This window comes from Microtus ochrogaster, chromosome 22 (assembly GCF_000317375.1).
Source record: "Microtus ochrogaster isolate Prairie Vole_2 chromosome 22, MicOch1.0, whole genome shotgun sequence".
NCBI classification, from domain to species: domain Eukaryota; kingdom Metazoa; phylum Chordata; class Mammalia; order Rodentia; family Cricetidae; genus Microtus; species Microtus ochrogaster.
The window spans coordinates 15,031,576-15,041,320 of record NC_022023.1 but is presented as its reverse complement, the minus strand read 5'-3'; the positions used below and the strand labels follow the sequence as shown (position 1 = coordinate 15,041,320).

Here is a 9,745-nt window from a genome sequence, read left to right as displayed (position 1 = left end):
CCGGGGTCCCAGGAAACAAGCCCCGCCTCCCACACGCACACGCCCCCGAAGTACCGCCTCTTTAAATTTTAAAACGAAGGCTCAGGCCAATGAGGACTGAGTTTCTCCCCGGAATTCATCGCCCCGCCCACAGTCACATCATCCACCAATCAAGCGGAGCTTTTCTACACTCCTTCCAGTTAGGGTTAAAAATAGGAGTGCTTACGTAACTTACGTTCAGCTCGCAGCCAATAAGAAGCAAGCTTGGGAACTAGCTCCTCCAATAGCCGCAGCTGTCGCGGAGCGCGGGAGGCTTCGGAGCCTTAGAGAAGCGGGCAATGGCGCTGGTTCACTGAGCAGAGTGCTTTGCCTCGGGGAGGGCAACGCGCGTCCGGGGCTGAGCCCGGTGGCGGCTGAAGATGGCCTGCGGTCACAAAGTGCTGCTGCTGGTGGACACCGCGGGCGAAGCCGCTCGCCACGGCCCGGCCCGGCGCGCCGCCCTGCGCCTCCTCACTTACCTAAGCTGCCGCTTCGGCCTGGCCCGGGTCCACTGGGCCTTTAAGTTCTTCGACTCCCAGGGGGCCCGGAGCCGACCCTCCCGCGTGTCTGACTTCCGCGAGCTGGGGAGCCGCTCCTGGGACGACTTCGAGGAGGAGCTGGAGGCCAGGCTCGGGGATCGCGCTCCCGGCGCCCACCTGCCCGGTCCGACGCCCAGGGCCACCCACACGCACGGCGCCCTGATGGAGACGCTGCTAGACTATCAGTGGGATCGGCCGGAGATCACGTCTCCCACGAAGCCGATCCTGCGGAGCAGCGGCCGGAGACTGCTGGACGCCGACAGCGAGGCCCGGGAGGCCCAGGCCGCGCTCGGGGGCTTTGGAAACGCCGTCTTCCTCCTAGCGCCCTGTCCGCATTCGCAGAGAGAGCTGCTGCAGTTCGTGTCCGGGTGCGAGGCCCAGGACCAACGCGTGCCGCTAACCCCCAGGCAGGTGATGGAGAAGGTGCTGCCCAAGAGGGTCCAGGAGGTCATGATCGCCCGAAATATAACCTTGTACTGGGTGGACACCACCGAGCGGTCCAAGGTAAGGTGAGAGCAGTCTCGGATCCGGGACTCTCTGCCAGCTAGAACTTGGCAGGCTCTGTAGAGGGCCATAGACCCAAAATGAACGGTGCATCATGACCCCGCGTCCCTTCCGAAGGAAACCCCTGCGGGTCCCAAAGAGGGACAGTTTTCTCCAACAAAATGAGTAGATTTTGGGTATTTACTAGTACGAGTGTGAAAGAGCCTCTGCGCTTTGGTAGCTGTGTGCTTTCGCGTACTTAATTTTCCTGCACAGTTACTTTGTTCCAGCATGTGGAAGTTTGGTTCGGCCAGGCCACGGATCTTTTTTCTTTTTTTGGTTTTTCCTAGACAGGGTTACTCTGTGTTGTCCTGGCTGCCCTGGAATTCACTATGTGGTCCAGGCTGGCCACGAACTCGCAGAGATCCGCTGCCTCTGCCTCCCTAGTGCTGGGATTAAAGGCTTGCACCACCACCGCCCGGCTCAGGTCACAGATCTTGACTGCTTGTTTTGTCTTGTGCTGCCCCGTCTTCCTGCACCTCTAGCCCTCCCCCTTCTAAAGCTGTAGAAACCTGTCTTAACTTTTGTTGTTGGCTTGGCATGGTGGCCACCCAGCCCACACGTTTAATCCCAACACTCAGGAGGCAGAGAGAGGCAGGTGGATCTCTGAGTTCAAGGCTACATGGTGAGCTCCAGACAGCCTGGGCTACGTAGAGAAGAGACTCTGTCTCCAAAACAAACAAAACCAAAAACCTTTTGTGGTTGTGGCATGTAGAACTTTGTCTATTCTGTTCCAGCTGGACACGTCTGTCATTTTCCATCTGTTCTAAAATACCACTTCAATGATGATGGCCTATGGGAAGCCGAGACAGGATTGTCACAGCTAGCCAGGCTGCATAGAAAGATTTTTATCTCAAAAAAAGCAAGCAAACAACCTTGACCTCCTGGTCTCTTTCATATGTATATATGTAAAATTATAAGGTGAAAATATAAAGTTTAATTTTTATTTCTGTTACATTATATATTAGAGATATGAATTAACAAGCCACTAAAATAGAGTTTATATTCTTTATTTTTTTTGTCTTCAAGACAGGGTTTCTCTGTAGCTTTGGAGCCTGTCCTGGAATTCATTCTGTAGACCAGGCTAGCCTTAATCTCACAGAGATCCGCCTGCCTCTGCCTCCTGAGTGCTGGGATTAAAGGTGTGCACCACCACCGCCTGGCCTAAAATAGAGTTTATTTTCTAGTGTGGAAGATGTGTTAAACAGATGAGCAAATAAGTGATGATTTCAAAACTTGCTCCAAAGAAAAGAAGGACTGGGTGAGGCCAGGCAGGTGGTTACTGTGTTAGAGGTTTCCTTAGGGAAGAAGGCCTTTCCTAGCAGAATTGGACAGTGAATGAGGAAGACCGTGAAAGCTTGAGAAGAACATTCCCAGACTTAGAGAAGAGTGTGAGCTGGGAATGAACTTTGTACATTACAAATAGAAAGGCTTGGACCTGGGGATCCATGAAGCACTGGGGAGAACAGAGAGTTGGGAAGGTGAAGTACTGCTCCACCAGGCCTGGCTTGAGTCATGGGTTTTGTTCTGTTCAATGAGAAGATTTGGACAGTGATTTAAACAGGAGGAGAGCTTCCACTTCCTAGAATACACAGCTCTAAACCAGGAACTGGTGAAATAGAAAGACTAGAGATGAGAAGTCAGCAATAATCATCCAGAATGTTAAGATTTAGGGGAAAAAATGGGAGGTAAATATGATTAAATACATTAAAAGAAAGTCTCCAAGAATTAATCAAAATTGTTTGGCTTTATTTTACGTATGGGTGTTTTGTCTGCATGTATGTCTACAGGGGCCAGAAGATAGTGTCAGATTCCTTAGAACTGTAGTTATAGGAAGTTGCCAGCTGCCATGTGGGTGCCAAGAAGTGGACCTGGTTCTAGAAAAGCAGCCAGTACTCTTAACTGCTGAGCCATCCCTCCAGGTCTAATGAAAACATTTTGTTAAATCTGGGTATAGTGGATCTCTAAGTTCAAGGCCAGCCTGGTCTATGTAGTGAGTTCCAGGACTCACTAGAGCTACACAGTGAGGCCCTGTCTTGGAAAAAAAAAAAGCAAAAACAAAAACAAATAAAAATTATGTTAAGTGTTAAGATGACTAAAGTTAGGAACACCGATTGCTCTTCCAGAGGATCTGTATTTAATTTCCGGTACCAGCCTGGAGGCTTACAGCTTTTTGTTTTTGTTTTTTTTCTGAGCTAAGGTTTCTCCTGTGTTGTCCTGGCTATCTTGAAACCAAGCTGGCCTTGAACTCTGCTTCCCCAGTTCTGGGATTAAAGGCACACACCACCACTGCCCTGCTTTTTAATGTGCATTGGTGTTTTACCTGCCTGTATGTCTATGTGAAGGTATTGAATCCCCTGGAACTGGAGTTAACAGTTGTAGCTTCCACCTGGGTCCTGGGTCTCTGGATGAGCAGCCAGTGCTCTTAACCACTGAGCCATCTCCTTGCTCCCTGTTTACAGCCTTTTGTAACTCCACCTCCAAGGGATCTGACATCCTCTTTTGGCCTCTGAACGGCACCAGGCAAGCAAGTGGTGTATACATTCAAGAAAAACACCTATATGCATATAATAATAAATTATAAATATATCTATATACATACACATGATAAATTAACACATGTAAATGAAAAGTCAACATGCTCTGTTAAGCTTTGCCTTCGTCTGCAAACAGCCCCACTCTACCTTTCCAAGCTGGTCTTGGCTGAAGCAGTTTCAATAGATTTGCTTCTATCCTTTTGGCAGAAAAAAAAAGTCGTAACAGCGATATCTGAGCTAGTTTGCTTCCTGCCACATAGCAGTGAACTGCATGTATGATAACAGATTAATTGATGAATTAATTGTTATTTGCTGTTACAACACTTATATGGTGTGCACAACTGAAAGAAAACTTTCAGAATATATTGTGTTTTTTTGTTTTTAAAACTGAAACCGGTGTATAGCTCAGGTTGTCCTGGAATTCAGTCTTCCTGCTTTAGCCTCCCAAGTGCTGTGACATTTAGTTGATCCATCAAAGTCCATGGAAGTGTCATTTTTACAAACATGAAGGTGGTTTCATTCTTGGACTGGTTGTGTTCTGTCTGCATTTATGTCTGAATTACTTGTGCTCTTGGTGCCCTTGCAGTTCAGAAAAAGGTGTCAGATCCCCTGGAATCGGAGTTACAGATAGTTTAAGGTACCATGTGGCTGCTGGGAATTGAATCTGGGTCCTCTGGAAGAGCAACCCAGGACTGAAGAGTATTTGCTGCTCTCCCAAGAGGACCTGAGTTTGGTTCCCAGCACCCATGTTGAGCGGTTTATAACTGTATGTAGTGTTAGCTGGCCTTTGAGGACACCCACATACACTGCATATACTTATACAGATATATGCATATAAATAAAACATGAAAAGCACTAAAAAGAGGGCTACTTTAAAAAAAAAACGAATCTATCTTTCTGTGTAGTTTATATTCATTTGTGTTTCATGTGTGTAGGAGGGCAGTAGGCAATTTTGGGTGGTGTTGCTCAAGTGGAACTCAACCAAGTAGGTTAGCCAGCCAGTGTGCCCTAAAGATAAACACTCTATTTCTGGGTGCTAGGATTAAAAGCATGTGTCACTGTGCTTGGCTTTTTAACCTGGGTTCTGGGATTTGAATTCAAGTCCTTACACCTATAAGGCAAGCTCTTTATTGATAGTCATCTCCCCAGTACTCTGTTTTCTTGAAGGAATGTTATATGGTAATTATGACTGTGTAGTAATAGATGCTAACCGTTATTTGTACTTGGTTCAACAGACACATTAATTGTATAATTTGACCCTTTAATGTTGGTATCAACTTTTCCCCAATTTCCTCTAGTTTATTCATAAATGCTTAATTTACACTAACCTAAGCTCTTTGTCATGTTCATTTTAGTTGTGGGCCTCCCCAGACCACGTTGGGTACTGGACAGTTTGTGAACTGCTCCACCATGGAGGAGGCACCATCTTGCCATCCGAAACCTGGAGCCTGGGTTTTACTAAAGTCAGGGAAACGGCACTGCAGAGTGGTGGCAAGCTGTCACATGAACCTCACCTCTCCCCGTGGATCTCAGCTCTGCCAATAGATGCCACTGTAAACTGCCTACTCTATAATTCTCCTGAGTATGAAGCCTCCTTTCCCCAGACTGCAGGGACATTGTTTCTCCCTGTTAAAGGTAAGCAAATAGCTTTTTAAAAGAATCTTATTTTTTTTCCTCAAGGCATACTTCCAATTTCTTTAGCATTTCCTATAGCCGGTGCTCAATTTCACTGAAAGAATTTTAAAAGTCCATAAGCAAAATAGACACCACAGGAAGACTGAATTATAGTACGACTGCCAGTGCACGTGTGAAAGAAACAAGTTCTTTCACAAGAGCTTTTCAGCCCTTCCAAAAAAGAAGGGTAATATTGTTCAGATACCCAAGCACACTGCCTTGTTGAAGAAACTGGTAAATTAGAGATCATATAAAAAGAGGATGATTACAGAAGAAATAAGTTACAAAATCCTCAAACAGTTCTTGTTACCAGGAAAAACCAACAACCTCACAAATTTTTTCCCATATGGTTTACTACGTGGTGAAGCTCATTCTGAGTATATCTGTATTCACAGGGAAATACTGAATAGAGATGGGTAATTTAAACTATGTTGTAATTATGCGCAGCTTAAGGACTTTTAGTGTTTTTTTTTCTTGGTGGTTTTTTGTTTGTTTGTTTTTGAGGTAAGATCTCAAGCTGGTTTCAGACTTGCTAGTCTTGAACTGCTTGCCGGTCGGTCGTACTGCCTCCACCTCCTAAATGGTGGGATTCTAGGTGTATGATTCAAGAGTTGGCCAGTTTAAAGAATTTTTAAGAGTATTTTTGGAGGCTGGAGAGAACACCTGCTTGGTTCCTAGCACCCACATGGTGGCTCACAACCATCTGTAACTCTAGTTTCAGGAGATGCAATATCCTCTTCTGACCGAGGACACTAGGCACAGTATGTACATATACATACACATATATAAACACTCTAACACATACTTTATTTATTTATTTATTTATTTATTTATTTATTTATTTTTTGGGTTTTTCGAGACAGGGTTTCTCTGTGGTTTTGGAGCCTGCCCTGAAACTTGCTCTTATAGACCAGGCTGGCCTCGAACTCACAGAGATCCGCCTGCCTCTGCCTCCCGAGTGCTGGGATTAAAGGCGTGTGCCACCACCGCCCGGCTTCTAACACATAAATTTAAAAAAAAATTTAAAGAGTACATTTGTTTAAGCAATTTACCATTCAGCCTTTAGAATTATGAAGATAATATATAATACAGTTTTTATAAGATTTTTTTTTTCTATCTGGTACCTTGATATTGAACCTAGAGCCTACGTGCTAGGCAATTATCTATCACTGAACCATATTCTGATCTTACCAAAGTAGGGGTTTTTTTCTTTCAGTTCTGTTTTTGAATCTTCTTTGAGACAGGACCTCAGTTTGTAGCCCAGGCTGCCTAGGCCACTCTATCTTCCCCCTCAGGTAGATAATCCTGGGTGCTGGGATTATGGACATTTACCACCACACTAGTCAGGGAGTCTTATTTTTTGTGATTGAGAAGTTCTGGTACCATACCCATTGTGTACCTCCTCTGATAGCTTGTAGACCACAGACTGAGGGTTGAAGTGTGAATTGAGTGACATTACCCACTGTCTCAACTAGAAATCTGAGTCTTTTCATTCTCAGAAATCTCTTTTAGAAACTATTCCATACATTAAAATTTTGATATTCTTTATTTCTACCAGGAAAAGAAATTCAAGAAACATGGACAGTCTCCCTAGAGCCCTTAGCCATGCATCAGAGACATTTCCAGAAGCCAATCCAAATATTTCTAACAGGTTCAGTGGCCCAGTGGTCTCTCTCAATGAGTAGCGAGTTAGGCACGGACAACTGGATGCTACAAAGTCCAGGGGCTCAAAGGCTGTTGTTTCAGGAGCTGGTAAGCAGGTTGACTGCTGAAGAATTCCATCTGGTAGGTGTCCTCCACACATCAGGGATTCTTGTCAATAGCACACTGGTGAGGTGAGACAAGCTTGTTCACAAAATGCCAAGGATCACCTACCTGATACACTCTTACTGAAATTGGTGGTGTTTTTCAAATAATATTGTTTATACTGAAGCATAGCAAAAATGATGATTATTAATGAAGAAACTATTTGTGAAGTTGCATACATTATGAATCCAGTTAAGTTAAAGAACCTGAATTTACATAGGGAAAAGGTAGTTGACCCAATGAGTGTTGAATGAGAATGAGATGATGGGTGGTTTCTCACTATTTATTAAATATTCTGTAATATACTTTGATTTTAATCTATTTAAGAAAAAGCTGTATAATGTAAAATTAAATATAATAACTTAAAAATAGGTACTCAAACTTAGAACAGTCTTCTGAAAGGAACACAAATATATCCATCTTTGACTTTAAAATGGTGGCTTCTTAGCCAGGCGGTGGTGGCGCACGCCTTTAATCCCAGCACTCGGGAGGCAGAGGCAGGCGGATCTCTGTGAGTTCGAGACCAGCCTGGTCTACAGAGCTAGTTCCAGGATAGGCTCCAAGCCACAGAGAAACCCTGCCTCGAAAAACCAAAAAAAAAAAAGACATAACCAGCAAACAATACAGTTTCTTTTGTTCCTTTTGCTTTGGTTTTTTTAAGACAGAGTCTCACTTTGTAGCCCTTGCTGGCCTGGAACTCAACTTTGTAAACCAGACTGGCCTTGAAGTCAGAGATCTGCCTGCCCCTGCCCGTCCAGTGCTAGGATAAATGTTGTGTAGCACCACACCCAACTATGATGCCTATTTTGAAATTACTCTCAAATTCCTTATTTTTCTTTGCCTTTGTAATCTCAGGGAAATATTTTTATTCTGGATCCTGTGGTAAAAGATTCTAGAGAAAGATTCTAGATCTGTGGGAACTGTCCTAAGAGTTGCATGCTCCAGTGGAAAGAACACTTTATTGTGTTATTACTAATGTGATACAAAACTTGGTTATACTAGGTAGACAAGCTTGGGGAGTCAGGCGTCTGGATTAGTTCTCAGCTCTACTGCTCAGATGTGTTGGCTAAATCCTTCAGTGATTGTATTGCCTCACAGTGAAGTACTTTGTTCTGAAGTCAGGTGTACCTAGTAGCATTTTCTTACACCAACAAGTGACCTTGAACAAGGAGGTTTTTCCTAAGCTTCAATCCATCCCATAAAGTGGAAGTGATAATCATTAAATTAAGTGGTTGTAAGATTCGGCAAACGTGTAATGCATGTTTATATCGCTGTGCTTGCTTTGGTTGCCATATTCTAGACTTGAAGAAAGTGGGCCAGGAGTTCTTTATTCTATTTCCCAATTGAATAAATCTTGTTTTCCTGCTTCTCACTATTAAAATAAAGCAAATACAATTGGAAGGATGCAGAGACAATAAGCACATAGTAAATATTACTGGCACTGTAAACTTTTTCTTATAGGTTGAGATTTAGGGACTGTATAATTAGTAACTGTAAGTTCTCTTCTGCCATTGTTAGCCAACTATTGTTCTGTCTCCTAGTAGGCATATTGACAATAATAGTCTCAACTAATTAGCATTTCTTTGCAGGTTGCCAGTGTGGATCCTGGTGAAGGCTGGCCCCCCATCACAGGAATTATTTCCCCATTCTCTGCCAATGCTATGATTCTCACAGTGTTCCAAGCCAAAGAAGCTGAATTTCAAAGACATTTTCTCCAGACAGCTGCGGCTGAAGGTCCCCAGGAAAAGGCATCCCTTTTCTCAGATGTTGTAGATAGTGTACTAAATCAGGTTCATAATTTATCTGAAGATCCTGTTTCTTCTGGTAAGTTTTCCCACCAGGAATTAGCCTGGCATGAGGTGGTTTGCAGTCTCTTCCAGCCCTTTCTATCATGCATGTAGCGGAACCCTAGGATGTTGTAAGACAGATAAAAAGCAAGCCCTATTATAAGCTACAGGCAGTTTAAGTTTCTAGTTTTAGAAATCCCGAAGGCCTTCCGTTGAAGGCTCTATAGAACACTTTGAAAGTCGTCATAAGATGAAGCCTGGCTTTTTTTTTGTTTTGTTTTGTTTTGTTTTGTTTTGTTTTTTCGAGACAGGGTTTCTCTAGCTTTGGTGCCCATCCCGGAACTAGCTCTTGTAGACCAGGCTGGCCTCGAACTCACAGAGATCCGCCTACCTCTACCTCCCAAGTGCTGGGATTAAAGGCGTGTGCCACCACCGCCCGGCCCCTGGCTTTTTTTTTTTTTGGTTTTTCAAGTCAGGGTTTCTCTGTGGTTTTGGAGCCTGTCCTGGAACTAGCTTTTGTAGACCAGGCTGTTCTCGAACTCACAGAGATCCGCCTGCCTCTGCCTCCCAAGTGCTGGAATTAAAGGCGTGCGCCACCACCGCCTGGCTTCTGGCTTTTTTTTGAAGCTTGACTCTTACTATATAGTTTATGACTATACATGTAGATGCATAGGACATAAAAGTAGAAGGAGATTAAAAAAAAGCAGGAGGGACATGGGTAATAACAATGTACAAAAAGACAAAATATTCTTTTTTTTTTTTTTTTTTGGTTTTTCGAGACAGGGTTTCTCTGTGGCTTTGGAGCCTGTCCTGGCACTAGCTCTGTAAGACCAGGCTGGTC

General features: G+C 44.0%; 1 protein-coding gene across 3 annotated transcripts in view; it reads left to right on the top strand.

Moving 5' to 3' along the window:
• The first annotated feature begins 398 nt into the window (after positions 1-398).
• Positions 399-9,745, top strand: part of Ticrr (TOPBP1 interacting checkpoint and replication regulator) — a 39,477-nt gene continuing 30,130 nt past the window's right edge. For 2 of the 3 annotated variants that reach the window (XM_005357723.2, XM_013350219.2), the window contains exons 1-4: positions 399-1,061; positions 4,993-5,272; positions 6,870-7,096; positions 8,707-8,941. In XM_005357723.2, the coding sequence (XP_005357780.1) occupies positions 399-1,061; positions 4,993-5,272; positions 6,870-7,096; positions 8,707-8,941 (1,405 nt within the window). Of the gene's footprint in view, positions 1,062-4,992; positions 5,273-5,350; positions 5,354-6,869; positions 7,097-8,706; positions 8,942-9,745 lie in introns of all 3 variants that reach the window. The other variant, XM_005357724.1, reaches the window with a different exon arrangement.